This window comes from Hetaerina americana, unplaced genomic scaffold, assembly GCF_022747635.1.
Source record: "Hetaerina americana unplaced genomic scaffold, ioHetAmer1.1.p SCAF_31, whole genome shotgun sequence".
In the NCBI taxonomy this organism is placed as follows: Eukaryota; Metazoa; Arthropoda; class Insecta; order Odonata; family Calopterygidae; genus Hetaerina; species Hetaerina americana.
Window position 1 is genome coordinate 4,197,347 of NW_027286886.1, and position 26,985 is coordinate 4,224,331.

Here is a 26,985-nt window from a genome sequence, read left to right on the forward strand (position 1 = left end):
CTAAATTAATTAAAAATGTTTTTCCCGTGCCACCAGCAGCATCAAGAAAAATGATACCCCCTTCTTGTTTATCTACTTGATCCATTATTGTTTCGTACGCGAATTTCTGATCTTCATTAAGAAGTGGCTTTTTATCCGCGATGTATGCTTCTAAGTCTAAGACATTGTAGCTAGTTTCACGTATATAATCTGGATAAAATACACCCTGTTGATCTTGTACAGGTGCAAAAAGACTGAGTTCCACTAAAGTCTTGTTAACCATGGTGATACACTTTTCCTCCAAAATAATCAAAGTTTTATTAAAAATGTCGGAGTTAAACGTAATATCCAATGTAGGATTTTCACTTCGAACTTTAGCCAGTATATCCTCACTCATTGATTCTTTATATTTTTCCCATATTGTTTTTGGGTTAGATGGATTACAGGAGGTTATTATGATGGCAAACAAAATTCGGATTTGTCCTGGAAGAGAAATCAAACTGGCCTCTCGCAATGAGTCATCCCAGTGTTGGTCTCCTTCTAGCAACCCTAAATTCTGGCAAGCTTCTCTGAATGTCTCACATATTTCTCCGTTTACCATTCTTAATTCTGCAAATGAGCGAGGTCCTCTAATGGTATGTAGAAGCATTAAATAACATTCGGCGTTGTTAGGATGGACTGTGTAGACTCGGACCAATGAATCACATGAATAAATATTATTCTCAGGATCAAAGTTGCCCATTTTTCTTCTACAAAAGACTTTCCTTGATGTATTCCACGTATAATATCTCGGCAATTCTGAATACAATAGTGTTCTTGCAAAAGTATCCTGCTGGCATAGTTGGAAAAATGCTGTTTCTATGACAGCAAAAAAGTGAACAAATTACATACATACAAACAAACACTCTCCTTTATATATATATATATATATATATATATATATATATATATATATATATATATATATATATATATATATATATATATATATATATATATATATAAACCATAAACACAGTATCAACCCAAAGGTCGGTTTGGTAGGTTTTCATAGAGTTCACCCAGTATTAAGCCCAACGGCATGTAAAAGTCACACATCAGGGTAGGGGAGCCAGTTCCTTTCCTTGTGCCGGTTATGGTTTCCCAGGAAGACCTGGTCCCCGAAAAATCACATAGCTTGGATGGAGCTGCAGGTGCCCAGAGTGCCTTTCCTGGGAATCGAACCCGGGCCCCTCCGGTCAGCAGTCCAACGCTCTACGGTGTGTGAATTTCACATGCTGTCGGGCTTAGTACCGGGTGAACTCTACCGCCACCTACCAAACCGACGGAATTCAGCTCCGTCTTCATTGGATGAAATAGAAGTAATGCTTCTATTTCTTCTATTACTTCTATTTCTTCTGATGAAGGCGGAGCTGAATTCCATCAAAATTATCAAGAAATAACGTCCGAGTGATCTTTTTATGTATTCTTAATTTGTTTGTTGCTGTTCAAGGTATATATAATATTGGGATGGCACAATAGAACACAAATAAAATAGTAACACTTAAAAGGACACTCACACGGTAAATTGCTTAAGCTTTTGGCCCTCTCAGAGGCCTTCTTCAAGTAAGAATCTGTCTTACAAAAAAAAAAAAATATATATATGTATATATATATATATATATATATATATATTTGGTTTGGTTAGGCAGTAAAATTGTGGTGTCCCTTAGAAAAGTTTACTGAACAAGTCCCACGTTCAATGATTCTCTATTGTAAAATTAAGAAAGTCATAGACCCTATTCATCATCATCATCATCAGTTTTTCAATCCTAGGATTGGTATACTGCAGCCCTTCATTAAACTCTATTTAATGTCATATTTGAATGCAAGGCTGAATGGTCTGTTGAGCAAGACTTTTTGAGACATGCTCTTCGAATCTAGGTAGTTCATAAATTCAGGTTGACTACCTATTTAAATCTCATATAATTTTCATAAGCTTTTTAATTAATAAATCCTTGCAATAATTTCAGAATTTCCTGATTTGCCAGAGCTTAATGATACTGGTTTGAGTGCCTAATGTAATAATTATTACCTGGAACACACGAGTAGGGTAGACATGGCTTTCCTGGAATGCAGCTCCTGTTCACTATGCAAACCTCAGAGATGCCACAAGGATTGATCTTGCAGGGTGCAGTGACAAGGTCTACCATATGTGTCAAACCTTGCTGCTCATCATTTTGTGTCTGCTTGGATTGCTGTTGGTGCTGAAGTGGTGTAGGGGGCAATGGCTCTATGGTGACACCCTCATAATATGGCCGTTTGCTGGGTGAAAGGAAGGGCCAAAGGGAAATGCATCCAGATATTTGCAGAGATGGAGGTGAGAGGCGTGCACATATGGACGTGGGAGTCAAGTGATGATCCTTTGGCATCTGAGACCAATCTGTGCACTGGCTAACTAGTTCAAGGCAATCCTCACTGAAATTTAAACATTTGATGACATAAAAACTATTGGTCATGAAAGCAAATGCATGCTAATAAGTAAGTTCATCACAGTGAAAAAGAGTAGAAGCACTTGAAATAGTTAATTTTTTTCTGCAAAGAAATATGAACGTGTCCATGGACTGGACACGTTCATATTTCTCACGTATTACACGTTCATGGATGGCTATTTCATGAAATACGAACTCTTTTTTACAGTCAAAAGAGTTTTCAACTTTTGTAGATATACCATTTTTAGAGTCATTAAAAAAATGCAATGAAAAAGATGAGGAAATTATTGTAAAAGGGGCAAAGGAAACTCTATCCGGAAATTCCAACAGAATTCCAATCTGGAATAATCAAAACTGAATCCGGAATACTAAGCCTTGCTCATAATGTGGTGAATAATCTTTAATTTCAATAAATGTTGTAAATACTTAGTTCACTGGAATACTGCTGCCACAACATAGCCATATTGTAATGGCGGCAAATCAGTCTCAGAAATGTACTGTATTTGACAGTGTATAAAATGCATCCTCATTTCAGTAGAGTACACACAAAAGAATAGATTTAACAGTCTATACAAAAGCGCGACACCTTACCAACTTAATTTTTGTTAATTTTTGGATATTAAAAAAATGGATTATGCTCATTATGAAGGGCAAACACTTTGCTTCGAACAGTTGTGGTAAAATTTGATCAATTTCGTTTGATTAGCAAATTGCCCTTCCTTCAACATTGCAGAAGCAGGCAATATGGTATTAAGACCACATAACAGTGATGCGCTCAATAACAACTCCAGCAACAAAATTCTTCAATTGAATAGTGGATATAATGATCTAAATACAATGGAGTCAAAATAGGTAATACAGACCATCTGAAGTAAAAATAACATTCAATTGACTCATGGAGTTTGAACCTCCACATGTAATCAGGTAATTTTATGAATCATAATTTTCAAATTAAAGGTTTGTCTGATATGCCATCAAATATGGTATTTTGAACATCATCCAAACATGATTCCTTCTGAATGAATGCGTATGCCTTTTGCATTAGCTATTTGGTACAGAATGAAGAAGGCTAAACCAACCTGTGAAGTTTCACTCCAACCATATATACACAATAATCAGAAGGTTTAAAAAATCTCTTTTAATGAGTAACAACTAATTTTGGATATGGCATCAAAAAAATAGACATTTGACTTAATCTTAATATATCAGGATGGAACATTTTCAGGAACTGCCTCATATTCTATATTTCAGGATGTGAATCATTATTCTGTTTCACTTGTTTTCTTTTCAATTTCAGCACTGGTATAGTTTACACTTTCAAATAATCGATTGAGTGTTACCTTTTTAAGTGAGCAAATTTAAAACTTACATGCAGATACGACTATCATGTGAAGTTGGATGGCAGGGGTTCAGTTGTAATGCACAAGCCACAGCTTTCCAGGTTAAGGGTGAACAACTAAGTGTGAAGGGGGACCTAGAAGATGCGCCAGCAGATGAAAGTTGCACAATGGCACTAGTGTTACGCAGTGGGATCCCTGGAATTCCAAGACCCGGTGGGAGAAAAAGACGACCTGTATCTTCCCAGAGTGCCACCAAGAGACGAGCTGCCATATCAGTGTCTGGTGCACAAGATCTGAACAATTCTGTGGGGCGGTTGTTGAAATTTGTGCAGTAGTTTAAGCCCTCACAGCCAAGTTCACAGGGTTTGTCAACTGTAAAAGAAAATAGGAATTCACAACATTCACTGAAGTATGCAGCAATGCACATGGAATTCATTATGATATGTGTATCTCTCAAAGTAAATTTGTCTACTATCTCATCCCTAAGGAGTGATGGAAATTGGAAATTGGAATTGGAAAACAATGGAATTAAATTTATTCAAATTCAAATAAATTCATAAGAGCAATAGTTCCTTCATTCTTAGACTTTCAACCTCAGTAATTGCATTGAAATAAATGTCAACGAAAATTTTTCACTAAATGTTACAAAATTGTTTGAGGTAACAAAAAAATAGCTTAAAATTCAATTCAAACTCAAATACTGAAGTTCAGAGAGCAATTGAATTTTTTACAATTACATACCTTCATTGAATTAATTCAATTCCATCACTTCTTACCATCATCAATGCAATGGGCCAAGTTCACTTCAGAGACAGACTGAAGACATTCTTGATGGAATGTGTCCCAACCTCTGGCCCACTCATTCAAGTATGTGACAGCACAAAGGCGTCGGCATGATGGGTTCACTGCTCTGCTGCAACACTGTAGTTTGGCAGAGTCCATGCCCACAATCTCAATCCTGGAAGCTGTTGTCGAATAGCCAGAGTTATCGGAGGAATCCCCGCCACTAGGTCTGGAACCCCCAATTCCTCCTGATTCAGCGCCTTGCAAGAAGCACTGCCACATCTTGTCCTATAGATATTTTTACAGAGTGACTTTGATGTTGAGGCATGAAAATTGATTTTTCCAAAATATTGAATAACTAGGTTGCAAAAAATGTATCATAATTTTTAAAACATTTTGGAATAATGAATTTCAAAGGTACATAATGATCAATAATGAGAAGTGCAGTGGAAAATTATGTGATTTATAAACCATTTTGTCAGGCATTATACAGGATGCAGCACTTAAATCCGGACAAGCACGCGTTTCCTCGAATGAGATTTCCTTGTGGGGTCGGTGAAACCTTCCCCAGACTTCTCTGAAGCATTATACTTGGCCACAATATTGTAAACAGTTGATCTGGGGTACCAGTGCAAACACTTTCAATAATAGTGGCTCTTCAATTGTACTCCGCACTTGTGTAAAATCTCAGCCATTTTGAGGTTATGACTGTTTACTAGATGCCAATGGCGACCTCCAGTGGAACTACGATATGGGGCAATTCAAACTGAAATTTGTCCGGATTTAAGTGCCGCACCCTGTACATGTAGGTAGTCACTACTTTGCTAGAGGGCATGACGTGAAATACTAAGCTGAATTAGGCACGAGAAATTTAAGAAATTCAATAGAGGGCATTATTTGACACAATAAATATTGAAATTAAACAGAATACTACTAATGTGTTGAGTTTATCACTCTTGAATGAAACATTATGTACATGGAACTTGAGGTCATTTACTTCATATTGTTCCATAAGAAAATATGACTAATGCTGTTTAAACATACCTAACATTGAATATATCATAGTCTCATTTTGATAGATAAATATTATAATAGCAATAAGCATAGCTATATATTAATAGCATTGAAACATATAGAAGAAAACACTTCAAATGTAAATAATAAAAAAGTATCTACAAATTTGAAAGCTTCATTCCAATATTTTTCAATGAAAATTGTTTATTTATCTTTGATGGACTTTTAAAGGAAAGCTTTTACACATGTATTTTATGTATTGTTATCCCTTTAAATAATCACTTTTCAATGATTAAACTTAATGAGTATATCCATTCATTGCATAAATACTGGGGTAGAAAGAGGATACTTCTTCAGTTTCCATGTCCGTCTTTCATTTTAATGCTTGCTCCCTTCATTCAGCTTGTCATCACTATAGGCATGTGTTTCCATTTACCATTTGAAATGAATTGCATAACTGCAAATTTCATGGTTCCACAGAAACAATATTTAATACTTTATATGCGAGTTGAACCACTAAACTGCAATAAATCAATTGTTATATTTAAGGAATGACATATTTTGAATGTCTCTGGATCCCTACATTAAGTTCTTACAATTGGATGTGGAGGTCCACAGCCACCAGCTACCAATCCCTCAACTACAGATTCTTGCGTTGTTTGGGTACGTAAAACAATGCGGCATGCTTCCTGGCAATCAGGGTTTGCTGCTTCATTGCAGCAATGAAGATCTGTAAATTTGACATAACAGAGTGAAACATCATCTTAATATAAAAATGTGTATGATTTTATTTCTTTTAAATATTTTTCATCATTCCCACAAGGGACCTCTAGAGAGAATCAACTGAAATTCAATAACATATGAATAAAAGTTCCAGGTGTTCGATGTTGAATTTTCTTTCCTAAATTTAATCCTTCCTCTGATATGATTCTACACCCCTTTCCAGCACACAGCATGGAAAAAAAGGCTTTAGAATTCCACCTCATCTTTATGTATTGATACTTGCCCAACCTAAGATTTATAATTAACATTGTAGTGAGTATTAGTTCCTTCAAGCACTTTCATTGAAAAAGAAACTATCTAAAAATCAATCATAATTCTGGATTTTTCATTTTTGCAGGTATTAGCTTTTCTTCTTTTGGATGTGTATTGCTTAAAGTATATTCATTTCAAGATCTCATTTAAGGAACACTATTCACTCTCTTTTTATCTTCACATGGATATCCTATGTTTAAAAATATATGCCTTCATTCACTTAATATTATGACTTTTACTGAAAATATTCATTTCTTGACTCCAAGTCTCTTAATAGTAGGATACTGCAATGCTCCTGATACTCTAATGATGTTCATGCAAGCTAAGCATTAGTTTAAAATAATATCCAAATATTTTATATTTCATAAGGCTGTCTACAGGTCTTTATGTGACGATCTAGACATTTATTTGTTAATTACTTTGTTAGGCACTGTCAAGAGTATCCCATAATATTGTTAGGAATTTTATAATTTTTAATCAATAGGCAGTGGATCTAAAAACAATCCAATTCATAGTGGAACTACTAAAAAACCTATCTTATGTAATAGTAGTACCATTAGGGGTGGCGAGGTCATCAGTGCCATTAGGGATGGAAATAATGGGAAGCCAGTCCGCTAGCCACTGTACCCCCTTTCTTACATCAAGGCAAAAAATTTAATGGACATTTGAAAATGTTTGCTCATTTCTGTCACTTGTGCTGCTTTTTGATTGAATTTTTGAATGAAACTGTTATGAAATAATGTGAGATTCAGAGTGGATTTCAGTTTAGGTTTTGCAGCAATATATTGGAAGAAGCTTAACTAGCAGAAGGCAAAAAGTGTGGAAAATGATTCATAAGTCCTAGTTAGCTGGAAATCTCCGAAAAGTCTCCGACTCCACAGGAGTTTCTAGAATATTCCCAGGCTTTCCAGCTGGTACTTAGGGCTTCAAAAAAATGTGTAATTTTCACTAAGCCATGCATATAAATTTTTTAAATAATTTAGGAAAAACAAAAAAGTAAAGAGTTTTTAAATTGTATTTAAAAATTATAATCACGCATTACATGAATGAAAGATAATTTTTGATGACAATGAAAGCAATTAGAAAAAAATAATTGTGTACCGCTCAGCCGAAATACCTGAAGGCCTAGTTTTGCTGATAGATACTCATCCCAGGGCCAATTGTGACATTACATGAACTTACTTTTCTCAGGGTTTGTGGCTGGAGTGAGACGGGTGTAGTTCTTGACACACTGCAGGACCTTTGGCGAGCGGTTGGTGCAGGTCGCGATCACAGCAGCGCGGCTGACAGTCACGCCAACACGGAACACACCACGGCACGCCCGGGCACAGTCCGGTGTTTGGGCGTGAGCGCAGCACCTCTCTCCCGCCTGTCAAACCAAAAAGTATTGAGACAAAAAGCATTTTTGGGAGCTTTATAGCCATGCATGTTGATGCATGCATGCTGCTGTTGTGCTGTGCAGGTTAGCGCACATTTTTTCCGTTTGCCTTTTGACACCGCAGATGGCAGGGACTCCAAAGCAAATTCTTCCGTCTTCTTTTTTCTCCTCTGTAGTACTGTGGCGGCGAGTGTCATGCGAAGACGTAAACATGGGTAGCGTTCACCATTTTCGTTAAATATGTTTACGTTATAATCGTTAGATTATTCATTATACTTACCATATTTGGCTATGCTAAATTATAAGTTAGATTAAATAATCACACTTTCATTGGAATAATTTATGCGATGAAATTTACAAATAAAATAAATTCAAAAAGTTTGACTATTGGCGTCATTCCATGAACAATATTCGTTTTGTTTATTCAATTATGTAAAATTCTAACTAAAATTAAAGAACAGCGCGCATTCCAGTAACTTTATTGCTGCTAATCTTTCGAGTTCTCAAATTTTACTGCTATTGTTTCACATCGTATGCTCGGACGTGTATCCAGAAGACCCCTCTCTCCCTCCTAGAGATTTCCTTCATATGACAGAAACGCCCGTTGTTTGTTGAACTTGCTTATGGGAGAGCACAGGTTAGGCAACACTACGTCCTTCTTAAAGTCGCTTGACTGGAGTGCACATAGGCGGTATCTTAGTATTAAGTAACTCCATGTTATTGCCGAGTACCACATTAAAGAAGGGGCTGCTGGTGAGTCACATGTATGTAACATTTGAATCACAGCCCCATTCCGCGTGCCCAAACTGGTTGAAGTCAAACTGCACAAAGGATTCGTTGAGATAGATTATTATTGGTATTCTACTTGTTAAGGTAGGTTTTGAATGGACACTGCATAAACAATTTTACAGCCGTGCCTTCCTTTTCTTTCCTAACCAAAAAAAAACCTGAAATCGGGCACTACAGTATAAGCAAGTCCCTCTTCAACTCTGACAACTTCCTTCCTCCCTTCATTCCGTCAAAAATCCCATTCCTATTCCTTCCCCTTCCTCGCTAGCCTAAAATTCTCCCCTCCATCACAGTCTTCAACATCCCATTCCCAATCAGAACGCTCTGCCTCTATCTTCCCTACCCCCGCTGGATTTCTCCCAACAATCCTCTCCCCCCCCCACTGTGCCCAGCACTTCCTTGTTTGTTTTGCCTTTCTGTCCAATTAACCTTTTCCATTCTTCTCCACATTCAAATTTAAAAAGCCTCCTAATCTACGCCTATCATCATTCTTCATTGGCCATGTTTCCGAGCCCTACAAAACAATGCACCATATTAATATTTTGACGAGCCTTTTCTTAGTCTCTTCGGTCAAAGTTCCTGTTATCAATTCCTTCCTCCTTGTGAAAACGTCTTTGCCTGATGCAATGCTTCTCCTTATGTCCCGACTACTTTAACAATTTAGGTCCAAAAGACTTCCAAGGTAGGTAGACTGTTAACTTTTTTAGTTTATGAACTCTGATTTTAATACGCAACGCAGCCTTCTTCTTTCCTTAAAACCGCATAACCTTTCGTTTTTTTATATTTATTCTCAGCCCATACTTATCGCACTGACATTCCAGTAATCTCAGCAACGTTTTCAAATCCTTGGCTGACTGGCAGAGTAAAGCTTGATCATCAGCAAAACTAACCGATTTCATGAATTTGAGGTATATCACTAAAAATTTCCCGGACACCGATGGCCCTGCGAAACTGCCCGGTTATGTCAGTTGCCTATCTACGTGGGGGCACATGCGCACTAGTTACGTGGGTGCACACCCCCAAAAATTCTAGATTAGCCACCACGAAAAACTTGACCTATTCAACTTTTAATGTCATAGACCCAAAAAACGTTTGAAATATGCATCTAAACTGGAATGCATTTCAAATTCCACACATTACGTAGAATGTAAATTGAAACAATGGCATTATAACTCGGGGATAATTTGGACGCAACTTAAGCAAAAATTTATCATTGCCAAATAGTGGGTTGTCCGCCGTCAACATATCTACCTCTTGTCGATCGAGGCAGGAGAAGAAGGCGATCTCGTCACTCTCCCGACACGAAGCATCGAGGTCCTTACGGCTGCCGGCCGACACGCAGGCCATCCGACACGCCTCCGACTGCGGAAGGGGGCAACAGGAGCGGCCACACCATCCCTCGCCCCGTCTCACTTCTGCAAAAGAGAGGAAATCTCCCATTGAAACTGGATTCATTCTCTCCATCGCCTCCGGCATCATCAACCGGCATTGCGCATACCCTTTGAGGCGTCATGCAAGACATTTAAGAGATCTCCAAAGGTGTCATGCTGGGCATGACATCTAGACGCATATACATATCTCTACACATTGTCTGCCGGTAAGAATCCGCGAGTATGTGCTGCTGGGGGTGCTAGGACACCAGCCATGGGGAGGAAGAGGACGAGTTCTGTTAATGGGAGGGATGCTTTACCAAATAAACCTCTCCATCTATTTGTTCTATGGTCTTGCATTGTGCTCACGGTGAATACATATTAAACTATATCAGCCCCACACTAGAGATGGGCAAATCACAATTTTCATGTAGACTAAAACACGGTCATAAAATATGTTAATTTGCCTTAGTATTCCAATGATATTTTTTAATCACAAAGCATATATCAGTTAATGTAGGTGAAAATGATGGTAAGAAATAAGTAATAAGTTACAAAAGCCTAAGAAAAATGATAAAAATGACCATAAATAATGGATTGGATGCAAAAAAGTGTCAGGTGAAACTTATCTGTTGTAAAATGGATTTGAGAGGAGTGGAATGATCTCCCTCAAGAATTCCCAAACCATTTCCCGAAAATTATTAGTAATCAGGAATTAAAAAACATATTTCAAAAACATTGACGAATATAATAATAAATGAGTAATTATAGTTGTATTTTTTTCTCAAAATTGTATTTATTTATTTTAATACAGCGGAAATTCCTAACGGTCTTTTATTAAAACCGCTACCACCAAGCAATAGCCAAATTTAATGTTTTATGTTTGTGCAGAAATAAATTAATCGAAGAGATAATGGTGAAGGGAAGGTTACAGTGACACTTAATCCCACCTGATATCCCCGAATTACTCTTCAAAATTAATTTAAATAATACATAATGACAAATGGAGGAGCACGTTGCAGTTCAACGTTCCTTTTCCATTTCCATCTAACATGAGAAATTCATCATTAAACTAAAAAATCTTGCATAAATGATAAACATTTTCACATATTTCTATGCAACTATTGAAATTTTGGTCAAAAATCAGTATATAATTACTATTTCATTAATTATACAGAAATTACTTTTTCTGCGCATAAAACTAACATTTTTCCTTAGCACAAAAGGCAGAATCTCACTGCAGAGGTGGTTTCGCACGCTCCACGTTAATTTCATAAACTTTGTAGCCAAATTTACATTGCGAAATGCTGAATTTTTCTTAAGTTGAACTTTCAAAATACTTAAGAATGAAAGGTTAACCTCGAAACATATTGTGTTTGATTTGACGGCCCAAATAAACATATTTGTTCTAATTTTTCGGGCTAGTTTGCCAACAATTAAGTGTTTCATAATTAATTCAACTTCATAGTAGGTTTCGCTTTGTCGTGGAGACAAACAAAGGCATTTTTATCAAATTTCGGAAAAAGCCTTTATTAAATAAAGTTTTCATATCGTAATCTTAGATCCGTAAGTTTTTTAAACAACTGATATTTAAGTACAGAAGACTCCGTAAAGAGTTGATACATGTCAAATTGATCAGCATGAAGCCTTTCTTAAATAAAGTTTTCATATCGTAATCTTAGATCCGTAAGTTTTTTAAACAACTGATATTTAAGTACATTATCTCACATGCATAAATTTTTTCTCAATAATTACCAAAAACACGGTAATTTTCAGACGTGCTCATCTAAGAGTACTTGTATATGTACTCAATACTCTGGCTCGGCCACGTGTACTTTGTGTCTCCTTCGTCACGAGTGAAGTCGCATGAGTGATACTATCTTCATATGCTTAATCAAGTCAAAGTCTTTGAGTCTCCGGAGACTCCAGGGGCTCCCTTCTAGGAGTTTGCAGGGATAAAAAGACGCTTTGGGTTCTTTTGGGGCGGTTATTCATCAAACGGATGGTATCTGTGTTGAGTTTTTTTATCACCTAAAATGAAGGTTTTCTAAGAATAATCCCAAATACTGGGAGCATATTTGATGCGAGGCCAATAAAAAGTCACGTATGCCTCTTTTAACTTTTGCATGACTTTATTTTTTAAGCCGACGTTTCACTTCTTCCAGAAGCAATTAAAAGTGCCACGTATACTGTCTCCTCATTTTCCCCTGATAAAATATCGACAACCGAGTATTTTGCACATTGACAGAAGGAGGGAATGGAACAGAATGAGCAGGAGAAGCACACGCTTTAAAGCGCAAAACCCTATTTATGTACTATCAATTCCAATGTTATGCATTTATTTTCGTAATGAAGTAAGGACTTGTACCAAACGATACGGTCTATACGAGGACTATAAGAGGTCTGTTCAAAAAGCTTCCGAACTTTTTCACTACAAAAATATACTTTACCAGCATACCATTGGTCCCATTTGAAGTAGTCTCCTTCCCAACGTATACACTTATCCCAACGGTGTTTCCACTTTTTGAAAGAGCCCTGGGACGTTTCTTCCGGAATGCTCCAGAGCTACTGCGTTGAATTTTTTTCTATCTCTATAATTGTGGCTATCTTTTTCCTTTGAGCGGGGTTTTTAGTTTGGGGAGCAGGAAAAAGTCACATGGGACCAGCTCCGGTGAGTAGGGTGAGTGGGAAAGCATAGTGGTCGTGTTTCCTGCTAAAAACGTACGGGTTCTGAGAGAAGAGTGAACCGACGCGTTGTCGTGGTGAAAAAACCACTCGTCGCTCCTCCAAAGTTCGGGCCGAAATGCGAAGCAGGAATTTGGCGGCGACTGGATGCAGCCTCAATTTTAAAATCAGAATTCCATAGCACGAACCAATTGAGATGCCACACACTTCTGCAAGTTCCCTGACAGTCAAACGTCGATTTGCACGAACGAGATCGTCCACTTTCTCGATGTGTGAGTCATCAGTTGACGTCGATGGTCTTCCAGAACGCTCGTCGTCTTCCACTGATTTTCGCTTCTTTTTGAACTGGGTAAACCACTCATAACACGCGGTACGTTTCATAGCATCCTCATCGCCTTGGTAATCAACTCAAAAGTTTCCGTGAAGAACTTTCAGAGTTTTCCGCGGAATCTCACATAACAACGCTGCTCCTTCAAAGAGCATATTTCTGCGGCTCCGATTTTTCGCCACACTCCACCGACATTCCTTCAGGTACACAGTCGTAACTAATCAACAAAGTGATTAAATTCGATTATTTGGGAAGTTTCCGCAAATACAACGCCTTCAAGAGAAACATAACAGTTTCAGATTCAACTTCGTGGAATTCCTTCATTGTGAGGGTAAAAAGAAACTTAACATTTCCAACATAAAGATTTAATATTTCACGACCATGGTTTTGAGTTGATGATGATGCGCAGCATCGAAACCATGGTCGTGAAATATTAAATCTTTTTGGTGGAAATGTTAAGTTTCTTTTTTCCTCCAAGAGAATTAAAGAATAACCAACTAGAGGTGCGCTATTCAAAAAGCTGGGAAGCCTTCTGAACAGACCTCGTACTGATTCAAATGTGAATATTTTTAAGCGATGAAGAGGTAAGTTTGACGCACAGTAGTAAACGAGTTGAAAATGTACTAAGTGAAATGAAAAGAAGAGTACCAGAAAACGCTTAAAATCGAGAGAGACATAATGATTGGCCAACCTCGCCCTGGACGTGGAATTAATTCATTGGGTGCTGATTGTGCTGGTGTCATTTTAGCCGGCATGGCGGCTCCAACACCACTTGAAAGGTCGCATTCATGCTCCTGTGAACTCTGAACAAAACGGACACTATACTTTTGAGACTGTGCTCTCCGAATAGGCCTAAATGAGAGACTGCCATTGTATTAGTGGGGATCAAGGGACAATACGTGTAGTATAAGCTAATGTGCACCAGTTTCAACAATTTTAGCCAGTGAAGCTATATAATTCCAAGAATTTGCGAGATGGCGCGGCAGTAACTTTTAATGGAGTCATCTGTTAAGTGTTCATTGCAATACAACAATTTCAGAGTATAATAATTATTAACTTTGATCGGCATTCAGGACAGGGACAGGGAAAGACTCGGCCAGACGTCGTGGTATCCGGGTTCGAATCCCTGTTAAGACAAATGATTATTACACTCTGAAACGTTGCATTGTAAGCTATACAATGTTAATTAAAATGGAGAAAACATGGATGTCTACATGAATGGGGACGGTATGCGCAACAAAACTTTGCAAATTAATTTTAGGGAAAAGCAAAGAAACTTAAATTGACGGCTATTGAGGTGTGACTATGAGGAAAGGTGGAGAAAATATAAATAAATAGACAGAAATGAAGACAATATGAAGAAGTGTTAAATATGGTTTGGGAAGGGAGGAAATCGGCAGGAAAAATGGAAGGTAAGAAGAAGTCGTGGGAGATAATAAAAAGAAACGCGAGATTTCAGTTTGTGGAAGATGATAAAATGGTAGGCATACTTGTAAGTAGTTGAAGACGAGCATAATGTAGGGTTATGATGACAGGCAGAAATCCTAAAATACGCGCACTAGTTTTCAGGGTTCGTCCACAACCTGTGCGTCTAATACATGTATGAATACCACACATGAAAACACATAAAATATGACAGATGTACTTAATAGCCAATTGAAATACTTCGCATAGAAACAGTTCAAAGCAAAAACAACTTCTTCATTACATTGAAACACATTAAAGCAATGCCATTGAAATAATTGAATTGGAAACTTGGATAGAGTATGACAGCGGAAAAAAATAACTTGATGCTACAATCCAAATATGGAGAATGTTAACTTATGATATTATCTTTAAAATTTAAAATGTAGAAAACCCTCCTCCCTTTTCCTCACCATTATTCCCACTCCCTCCTTTCTTTGACTTCCCCTTCTCCGCGTTTTAATGCTTCTGAAAAAGCCTACTCGTAGCTTTCCTAGGTTAACCACACTTAAGGAGAGTCCAGGTAATTGAACGTTTATATTTTGCACCATTTTTAAATCGAACGGAGCATTTTTTTATGATAAAGTTCAAGACACGGGTGTCGTCCAACCCTCCTGGTTAACAAAATGATTACGTTTTCATTTTAAAATAAATTTGACCGTCTTTCTGATTTAGCCAAGGATACAATCCAAGTGAACGAGGGAATAAATCTCAACTTTACCCTTACTTAGCGTTGCCCACCTTCTGATTTCTGAACTGGGTTTCACGAAACTGCTTAAACTTGCAGGGGAAGGAACTAGAGAAACGTTTCAATCAACACTTTCAATGCGCGTAAGTTTGCCCATATCCGAGGGTGAAATTTTGTCCTGATATAAAGAAATCTGTTTTAGGCTAAAAAAAATGGACATAATTCATAAACGAAATTTCAAATCAAAGATGGTGAGGCATCAAATATTTATTTAATCAGCATAGAGAGCCATGTATAAAAAAATTAGGAGAGTCGAAGCGGAACAAGTGTGAGATCATTAGTCCCGTGGAGTAAATTAGTAAGAAAAAGAGTAAGTTCCCTAAAATAACTTGAAATCATCATTTTTTAGCTGCCTACACCGAAAGAAAACGGCATGAAGAGTATGTGTGCATGGATGCATCTAAGGAAACAACTGCAGGCGTTACCTGTACAATAAATGCATAGGTATGCATTTGGATCATCTGCCATTTTAAAACTCGGCAAAGAATGCTACATTAAAATATTACCAATAACTTAGTTAGTCCAGAATACACTAGTTTAATAATTGCAAAAAGTAAATTATTATGGCCCCGCACTATTTGGGCAGATTAGACCCCTAAGGTAAGGGAGATAGACTCCAGAATTAAAAATAAATACAAATATACGTCCTTTCCTCGGAGAATCAGGAATCATAATAGCAAGAAAAAATCGCAGTAGAAAAACTAAAAAAATCGAATTCCGAGTGAGGAAAAGATACGAGTACGTACGTAAGACGCCGCGTATTAGTTGCTTAAATATGTATTTTCATACATGTAAATTAAAATAAGTTTTCAATAAACATATACGTCTGTGCGGGTGTGCATTGGCATACTGGTTGTTTGTTTTACACGTAGTTACACTCTATTTTACAGATATTTTCCCAATACACCCCACCACATGCCCTTGTGGCGGCTTGCAGTATATTGTGTAGATGTAAATTAAAATAACCACAATGAATTTTTAGTACTTAATCATCTTTATTCCAACATTGTAGTTCTACAGACATGCGCTTATGTTACCTTTCTCTTGATGAAGAATGCTGATGTTTTGCGAGAGAAAAGGGAAGAGAAAAGCTGAGGAAATTCGACAACAAATCGAAAACACCCGGTCTGATGTCAGTCTCAACTTAGTCTTGGACAGATAATTATCCTTGGGAAGTTGAATACTATACGTATCTATCTATGATTTTACGTTATGATAAGAGGAAATTTGTTTCTTTAAGTTGTTCCGACGACTGAGGTGATCTCCGACTGGAAATATAATTCGGAAAATCCCATTACGCTCCAAGACAACGTAAGAGGCCGAGGCTAAATTCGATCCCATGACTTCCCGGTTACCCGGCAAGTACGCTCTCCTCCAAATTGACCGAGTAGGCGAAATATTTTCACAATTTCCGTGCAACTTCCACGATGCTTTCCCGATTTACCATCACGCATTTCCAAGATCAAGGTTAGCAACATAACAGCAAAGCTCGAGAAATATCTTTAACCTTGACGCACTTCACTTCCTGCATATTAGTTCAATTCACGGTCGATAGCACTCATTGATACATATATTTTCCTTGAGTGTACATAATATCAAACCTCTCAGTGTGGCGATGTTCAACGAGAAGGAAAAACGGATCGCGAGGCCACTGGAGTGATACGACACGCTTTGTGGTTTTCACCGCGTCACAAGAAACTGGATTACAACCGGTCTCACACACTCAGCTAGCCATTCACTTGTCATCTATAATTTTGCACAACAGAGGCCTTAACTTCATAAATAATCGGAAGCTGGCGGAAAGGCTTCTTCACGTGTTCTCTCCCTGATACCTCGCAATAAATGAGAGGATATCGCTCATCAAAATTACACAGAGTCGATAGATGTCCGCACGAGCGGAAGGGATCGGCACTGCGGCTGCCGTGGGCGGTGGACATTCCCGTCTCCCAACAAAAATCGCCCTTAAGGACATGAGGAGACCGTAGCGAGTTCCTCAAGAACGCTATTCATTTACCAGCCCCCGTAATTTGATTGCACTGGCCATTCTGATGACATTACATCTACACCGGCCCTTATTACGCCTAACATTTACAGGATTTTATTTAGAATGCTGGATGCTGCCTTTACGACTGCTTTCGATGGCTTCGTAAATTAGGCTGTAACTTTGAGAAACTATTCCCTGAAAAACGGAATTCAGGGTTTAAGTTTTCAAAATTCTAGTGGTTATCAAAAACAACAAATTTTCAAAATACCGATGGGGACGCGAACGTGCATGAACAAAAGCAAATGAACTAAATGCTTGGGAGATGAGTGCTTGGCTGATGCTTGGGAGATGAGTGCTTGGCTGATTAAGTTTTCTTTATCAAGCAAGCGAAGGTATTGCCAACCTTTCGATAGCAGGGCGAGCTGCTACTAAATAATAAATCGGAGTCAATGACTGGGGTAGTATGTGTCAAGGATTTTCACACCAAAGGTTCCAAATCATATAAAGTCTCTAAAGACAAAGGGTTCTCCCATAACTATAAACTATACCACGTTATCCTTATCATTGGTGGAATGCTATGGGGTGCTAAGTCAGGTCCCTCAAATGTGACGGTCTGATGCATTGGGCTGGATTCTTAACCTATTCCCATTGCAATTTATTCTAAAAGGGTATTTAGCTCCAATTACTGTCGAGTAATCACCCTCCAGTGAACTCAGTAAAAAGTATGAGATACTGGCGTATACGCTAAGTTGACATTACCATCCTGAGAAAGTAATTCGAGACGCCGGAAAATAATAGCTATTTCTTTCCAAGCTAACCCTGGGACCCAAGTGTGTAACACTTTCCTCGCGAGAAAGGTGCTTCCCAATCTCCCAAGAGAGGGGACTCTCGCCACCCAAGTATGTAACTTGCTCCTCCCGAGAAAGGAGAAAGGTTAATCTCTCATAGAAAATGAGTCTTCGAGCCCTAGTCAGTGACACACGAAGCAACTTCCGGGAGAATATCACGCCAATCTAGAGAGCCCCCCCCCTAAAGTTTTCTCTCAAGGAGGAATTGCATATTGACACAGTGATTTGTCAATGTTTTCTGAAATGGTGAGCTCCGTTATGGTTTGAGGCGTCACTTTGTGGAATCGATTCATATCGGAAAAGAAATACTTAGTTATTCCACATATATTCAGAACGTCCGCTCCACAAATACAATTGTATATGTGGAATAGCTAAGTATTTGTTTTCCGATCCGTTACGGGCCTTTGAGAAAAATATCCGCATTTTAGGATTAACATGAGCCATGAATGACGATTCAGCGGAAGGATTTTAAGTATTTCTCAAGTATTTTTTCTTGGATTACCGAATCCCGAAACCCGTCGCAAGGTTATAGTGTTTTAGTGTAGTGTCTTATTTCATCCTGTTAGTTTATTCATGATTATAGAGCATCTCGTGTAAACACTAGTTACACCTATGGAGAGCTAATTAAATGATGTGCCGAGCAGGAGGTAAGTAGTTGATGGGCATTTCTTATTGTTGAAAATGAACAACGATCATTATACCTACGGTGCAAGCGAGTAAGCTTGCAGCCAGTGTAGATGAAGTTGGTAATTTTACTTTTAAAATGTTGCTCTTCTAGGCTTCAACGTGAACATATTTTTTTGACAAATGGATAGCTTTGTGCATACATTAAAAATTAACTATTCGTCAGTGTAACATTGATAAATGTAAGGCCCAAATGCTTTCATAAACATCAACCATATGTCTTCTTAAATTAAGGTAGAGACAAAGGAAAACACTTTATAGGACTACGCAAAGGTAACTCCTTTAACATTGAATGCATTCAAAACAGGGCTCAGAAAATACATCATGTTTGTGAAAGCTGTTTTATTAAAATAAATTAAAATATATTATTCTGCCAGGTTATAAGCCCATTGGTTCTTTGTTGCTAAAATATTTTTGAAAATTTTGAAAGGGGTTTATTATACAATATATTGCCATGCCATCGATTGGTTTACATGCATCACTGACTGTCGTTAACATTTGAAATATTAGTTTCAAATGTCCACGCAACTGTACAAAATGTAAGCATCGGTTTGTAACGTTATCATTGATTATTTTATTTGTTCGTAAATAATTTTGCTATGCATAAATATCGCATTGATATTGATTGATCACTTTTATATACATGATGCAACTTTCCATTAATAAAGCATTCATATATGCAGAGTAAAAAAAGTATCCATATATCTATATAGACTACGCTGAGGAAAATACTTCGGTTAAATGTACTACGAGTGAGGTAAGACTTAGTAATTTCACCAGAGCCGATTTATGAAGTTGTTTATTTTTAAAGTGAAAGCAGTCTCTTAGCTATAGAAGGTTAAATAATTAATTAGGCAGGTGTAAATTTGCATGAGAATGGGCGAAAAAATTACTTTTACACATTTTGTAGTAGAGATATCTGAAGTCTCCTATCTACACTTTGTAATTAATTTGGTATGGTATGAAACTTTATTTTCTGTACCTACAGGTACAGAAAATAAAGTTTCAGGTAAAAATAAAGTAAACCCTGTACTTCTCCTTGGCAAAAAGATCATAAGAGCTTATGCTTAGAAAACGGTAATAAATATAGGCCAACATGACATGGCAATATGATAATTGAGGACTGACGATTTTGCGCAAGAAAAAATGCAGTATAAAACTTTCCGAGTACTGAGTTTTTTAAAGCCCTCGACCGAAAGTTTCAGATGAAAAGAGAGAAAATTGAGGTGAATACGTACCTTCCCAAGTTGCATTGACGCATTTCCAAAACGTTGTCTGAAAAAAATAAAATACGGCATTTATTAAATGGTCATTAAACTACACTGCACGAAATATTTATTAAAATACCGAACTAAATGTAAAATTACAATTTTTTTCAGGGTTAAGCCAGTTATGATATTAACAGGTATACCTTTTGAAACTTGATCAAAAAATGACTGATTCAATTTATTGGTGAACCAAGGTGTACATGCCGTCAAGAGGCCACCGGGAGGGCAAAGTAGTTGGCTTGCTTGATCAATTCAAAGTAATAATGAGGAGCGTGCCGGGTTAGAATTTTACTGGAAAGATGAGGAATTGGGACGCAGTGGTAGCCATAGGGAGAGATGAGAGAAGGAAAAGAGAATACGATTTAAGAATAAGAACTGACTTCGTGGAGAAATCAAGCGGGTTACGCAGGAGATATAATCCAACAATGACTAGCATCCAGTTAAAAAAACCATCAGAGTTGCATGTACGCAGGAAATACCGGGAAAAACAGAAAGCTGGAGGTTAAGATTGCATTCAGTTTAAGATTCAGAAACAGCGTTTACCGGCTCACACAGACGAGGGCGAATGCAGATTGACAAGATAATTTTAGGTGTCAAATTAGAATGTCGAATGCATCAGTGGACTCACGGAAATAAGAAAAGAACACTAAGAATCTTTAAATGATAATATTAAGTGAGGAGGAAGGGTTGGAAACTTCGGAAAGACGGGTAGAACCTTACAATGTCATATAAAAGCTGGGAGAAAATAAGAAAGTAGGTAAGTAATTGCGCTAATATGCATTAAAATGCAGTCATTCCCAGTCAAGTCTCTGGGCACCTGCAGCTTCACCCAATTTATGTGATTTTTCGGGTACCAGATCTTCCTGGGAAACCATAACCGGCACAGGGAAAGGAACTGCCCCCCCTACCCTGATGTGTGAATTTCACACGCCATCGGGCTTAGTACTGGGTGAACTCTACCATCACCTACCAAACCGACCTTCGGCTCGATTACTGTGTTTATGGTTTATATAAAAGATATATTGTTATTGTACTTATATATATACGTGTGTGTATATATATATATATATATATATACATATATATATATATATATATATGTACATACACACACATATATACATGCATATACACATATATGTACACATATGTGTATGTATTTATATGTATATATATATGTGTGAAATTCACACATCGGGGTAGGGGGGGCAGTTCCTTTCCCTGTGCCGGTTATGGTTTCCCATGAGGGCCTGGTACCCGAAAAATCACATAGCTTGGGTGGAGCTGCAGGTGCCCAGAGTGCCTTGCCTGGGAATTGAACCCGGGACCCTCCGGTCAGTAGTCCAACGCTCTACCCCCTGGACTACCGCGACCCTTCATCAATATATATATATATATATATATATATATATATATATATATATATATATATATATATATATATATATATATATATATATATATATATATATATATATATATATATATATATATATATATATATATATATATAGATGAATATCCTTTTGGGCTTAAAACTGTAGCCGCTGACACGGGTAACCTGGATGAGTTTCAGATTAACCTGCATTTGATATGAGAGAATTTCTTAAAATGAACGGTGGAAATCTCGCGGTGTTCCTTTGAGACCTTTGAGGAAACCCACAGCCGCTTCCACGGGACGCGGAAAAGGGATTCTGGCATAAAAATACCGTGTAAATATCAAAGGAGTTTTTTCAAGTTCCTTGGAAGCATGGGCTCTATTTACAGAATGGGGGAGGGAGGTGGTAAGGTTGCTGACAGGTGTCACCGCAGCACCAGAGAAGGATTTGTTTGGACAGAGCCACGCCCCCCAACCGGCTCGCGTGACCAATGTTCGTTTCATAGTTTTAGCACTTTAAGTTTAATATACTTTAAATCATATACCGCCATGAGTTTTGTAGTTTAGGAGTTTTAATCATTACGCTCATTCCGCTTTCTTCTAAAAAAATCTAAATTATCATCCCTCTTTTCGTCATTCTCGTCCTATATCCGCAGATCTCCTCTCTAGCCATTATCATATTACTTGACGATAATGAATGGGCTCTTCCATTTGTGTTCTTGCAACGAGATTCGTTGAAATTCATGTTTTTGTCAGTGCTGAAGTAATGTCAACATTTTTAACCCCTTTCTAGCATTGTTAATTATTTTGTTAATCATCCAAATTAAAGTTAAATTTGGTAGTTTGTGGGTTACTCCTTAAATAAATTGTGCTGTTTTCGGATTAATGCAAAATGAATAAAATAAATAAATAAAATAAATAAAAACATATATTCCTAGTAAAGAAAGTTTGAAAGAAAAATATTGCTTTCGGTGTGGATATCACTTTCCTTCCTGAAATTGCTCATATTTCTCAACGCTATCATCGCATAGACTACGCAACCTGTAGCATTAAAAATGAGTTGATTTTTACGGTAATAATCAAATAATTTATTTCCGCTCATATTTTCTGAATCTTTTAGCGACATTAAATTCACAGATTTGGACTAATGATAGCACCACCACACTGAAAATCACCTTTGAGTCGCCATCCATTTCTTTGATTATTTCCACTTTGTGCCGTGAGATCACAACTTGACATTCCAGGATAACATTGATATTTCGACCCGAGAAAATGAAAATTATTAGGATTTGTAAGAGAAGCTGGAGATATTTTAGAATTAAATATAGTAGAAGAACTTTAGAGGATGTGCTCATACCTTCATTTTTCTTATTTGATCTTCCATTGTCCTTTTACCTTCAGATATGCAATCGTTAACCTCCGTAAGTTCCTTCACTCCCAGGGTTAATTTGGAATGAATTATATTTGTTACTTTTAAAACCTGAAAACCGATGGTCAATGGCCCCGACTTGTATGAATTCCTTGGTAGTCGTAGTACAGGGTTCGTCCGGAAAATAAGTGTACTGATTTTTTCCTCTTTGTTGACAAAAGGGGAGTCGTCCACTACGAATTTGTACCTGAACGACAAACTGTAAATGCTGCATTTTACGTCCAAGTGCTCGACAGGCTTCGAAAACGAGTCGCCCGCGTCCGGCCAGCGATCAAAAACATCTGGCGGCTGCATCACGACAATGCGCCGTCTCACACCGCGCTTGTCGTGTCGGACTTCTTGGCCAAGCACGGCGTGGTAACGCTGCCGCACCCGCCCTACAGCCCGGACTTGGCACCACCGGATTTCTTTCTGTTCCCGAAGATAAAGAGGAGTTTGAAAGGAACGCGATACGGGACTTTGGACGCCGTCAAAGAGGCCGTGACGACGTGTCTTCGAGAGGTTCCCGATGATGCCTTCGCGGGAGCGTTCTAGGAATGGGAACGCCGCTGGAACAAGTGTATCGACTCACAAGGGTCCTATTTTGAGGAATATTAGCTAAGATATGTAAAAGTGTAATAAATTTTTTTTCCTGAGCTCAGTACACTTATTTTCCGGACGAACCCTGTAGTTATTAGGGGAGGTGACCGACACCAGAGGTCATTTGCGTCAGAAGGGATAAGTGAGTAATACGGTAGGAGTAAAATATTCAGGGAATGGAGGAAAGGCGGAGATAAACCCGGCGTCGGCATTAGCCTACTCTCAAAAAAGGGCGCCTAGGTGTCCACAATTTAACGTCCCATCCGACGGACGGCGTACTCATTTAAAGCGCTCTTCACATAGCACCTTAAGTAAGGACATGCCACTGAAAAATACAGCAACCATAGGGAAGCCAGTACCTTAGTCACCGCATCATCCCGATCCCCAGTTTTTCCGATTTTGTTAGTTGATAGAGTTAGTTGATAACTCTGGTCGTTTCCATTTCCTCGTCCCCCGATCATTGATATTGCCTCAATTCAGCCCGTGGCCGTCGGCGATGGCAACCTCATATGTCCAAATACCGTGTGTGTATATCTCTCCCTGCAAGAAGGCGAGGGTGCCCACCGGATGGGATTTATCGATAGGGACGCAGCGTGCGAAATTTACCGTTAGCGATGACCCACGGATATTCACTGTGGAGGGCCAATCGAGATAACTACTACATTCCGCAGCGCAGGACAGAGGCTAATTGATCACGCAGTTCCTGCATGGCGTTCTCAAAAAAGGTTGGCAATCATACAGAGGCCGAGTAATGACCCCAAGGCATTGGAGTAAGTGTTGAGTACGTGTTACTCATATACAATGACGAGGGTTGTTCAATGGTGTGTGCTCATATAATGTTTTACGCATACTTCATTTGGAAAAAGGTGCATTACGAGAGAAAAGGGTATATAAGAAGGTTTTTCAATAATTATTATTCTGTTTTTTATTGGCCTAACTTACAGTACACATTTTAAATTTTACGTTATTATGTTGTCTTGATGCGTCATGCATAAATATAACAAGTCATTGATTTGACTCAGGCATTACGCCAGTGGCAGCCGCAGCAAGTTGAAACATGTTCAGTTCGCCTACACCTGCTTTTAATGTTGAAAAACACTTATGACGACGGTGCTCCTTCAGAAAAGGAAACAGAAAATGTCACAGTGGATAGTAAGGATTAGGAACATACTGATTGTGGCGAGATAAACGCGACCTATCGGGACACACGGCGCACAAACACGTCTCTGATGCAATTTTTCTGTTGCTAACGCGTGGATGGCATCAAAGGAAATCAATTTCACTTTTTTTGATAGTGCTCCAAACGTAAATCGACTAAATTTTCTCACAGTAGAAGACGCAGTGTTAAATGTTTGATACGGTAAGAAGAAACTCGGCTTCGTTTGACGGATGGAGGGGAAATGTAATGCAAAGGTAAAAGAGAGGTTAATTAATTTTCCACAAAAATAAAATTTAATGCGACCGGTTTCAATGTTACTATATCATCATCAGGTGTTACTTCGCTTTAGTTAGGCTCCATTTGGAATACGCCTTTGTATTTGGAATCCTTAGGAGAAATCTTTGATAAAATGATCAGATAAAATTAAAAGAAAATCCGCCAGTTTCATCAAATATTGTAACGATAAGAAGATGAGAGTGACAGGCCTTCTAGAGGAATTAGGCCGGGAGCCGCTTGATACGCTAAGATAACAAGCAAGGCTTCAACTTTTAGTACATTTCAGAGCACACGAGTTCAACTTGACATAAATGGAATCGGACGATCGGGAATTATAATACGTAGTAACAAAATATAAGGAGCGAAATATATTTTTCCGAGCGGGAATCAGATTAGACTGTGTAGACATGTAGTGCATTCGATGGTACATGTGATTAAGTGATATTCGATGGTTCAAATGAATACAAGGTTATTATCGTGTATTTATTGCTTGTATATGTATCTACACGTGTGTAATTGAAAAGAAGTTTTACATGAATATATACGTCTGTGGGAGTGTATATAAATATATTTTGTTTTGTGAAATTCAAATGACTTCGGGAGATGCCGCAACGGTAACTTTTAACGGATTCACCGGCTAATGCGCATTACAGGTCAACAATTTCACCGTGAGAAAATCATTCCCCTTGACCGGGATCACGGCTGAGGCGAATAATTAATTGTTTTTTGTTGGTATTGCATATAGTTTCACTCTTTTTTTACGGGTGGTGCCCAAGTACTCCCAAACACACGACCTCGTGGAGTATTGTGTCGATATACTAGTAGATGCAAGAGCAGTAACGGGTCCACCTCTGGAAATGTCTCCCCTCTTTAAGCATTTTGAACCACCTTCTACTTGTACTATAGGAAAGAACATACTCTTCATAAGCCTCCTTGAGGCATTGCATTAGTCTATGCTGAAGGTTAATTCAAACGAAAACAACATTTCAAATTACGTGCACCTTCATCGTTGCCGTAGGCGAACTGAACATGTTTCAACTTTTAACGACTACCGCTGACGCAATACCGAATTAAAATCAATGAAACTAGTACCACTTATACAAAATACATAAATCTAACATCGAAACAATTATTTTGCACAATAAATCATAATGATAAGAAAAATTAAGATCACTCTCTACTGAACATCCCTGGAATATTTATCCTCTAATCTATTATAAACATAGAATGATACTAAAATTACTCAAATTATGTGATGATTAAGTCAACAAAACGGATGGTCGTGGAAAAGAAACACAGTTCCGTTATATTACTCGGCGAATGTTAACATTTATTTAGAGCATGGCGAAACGCTTAAAAGGATTAAAGCTTTCAACTCTTGACGAACTCGATGGGCTCGGTGTGGTCAGCACAAAAATTTAATACGACAGAATACGACTAAATGCACTTTGTAAATTCTTCCAACACTGTGTGCCGTCATCAGAATTTGTGGCTTGGAGTGTTACGTAATAGCAACGGTGTTTTTTCGATGAGGTGAGAGGAAAGCGGCGTCATTTGCACCACTATCTGGAATAGCTAGGCAATTGGTTGGTGGATACTGGGACGGAGGGTTAGAAAGGCTGTCTATTCATATTGAAATGTCCGGCAGGGCTCACAGAAGTATCCTTCCTTTTTGCGAACGGAGTCATCCACAGACAAAGAGAGGTCAAAATCTCACCGGAAAAAACTGCCGTTGGCAGAATTTGAAATCGAGTCTTTGGAGAGGTAAAACTTTGGAATATCGTACCGAACAATCCGTTATCAAAGAGTGGCATGATATTAGTCATAATTATTCCACTATCCAAAATGTGAGGATTAATGCCTAAAATTACTTGAAGGAGGGAATAATATATACCAAAACATATGTCCTATGTGACCCACTCACTACTTTTAAACCCAACTACCATAATATCTTCACACTAATTTACCTTATTAACACCTCAGATTTTTGTCAAAT

The 26,985-nt window shown here is 38.0% G+C and overlaps 1 protein-coding gene across 1 annotated transcript in view; it reads right to left on the minus strand.

Moving 5' to 3' along the window:
- Reck (Reversion-inducing-cysteine-rich protein with kazal motifs) overlaps positions 1–26,985 on the minus strand; it is a 173,244-nt gene that overhangs the window by 11,532 nt on the left and 134,727 nt on the right. The window contains exons 4-10 of the mRNA XM_071589030.1: positions 20,139–20,175; positions 10,041–10,204; positions 7,805–7,991; positions 6,184–6,317; positions 4,567–4,861; positions 3,820–4,162; positions 2,054–2,436 (exon numbers count right to left, since the gene is read on the minus strand). Of these exons, the coding sequence (XP_071445131.1) occupies positions 2,054–2,436; positions 3,820–4,162; positions 4,567–4,861; positions 6,184–6,317; positions 7,805–7,991; positions 10,041–10,204; positions 20,139–20,175 (1,543 nt within the window). The remainder of the gene's footprint in view (positions 1–2,053; positions 2,437–3,819; positions 4,163–4,566; positions 4,862–6,183; positions 6,318–7,804; positions 7,992–10,040; positions 10,205–20,138; positions 20,176–26,985) is intronic.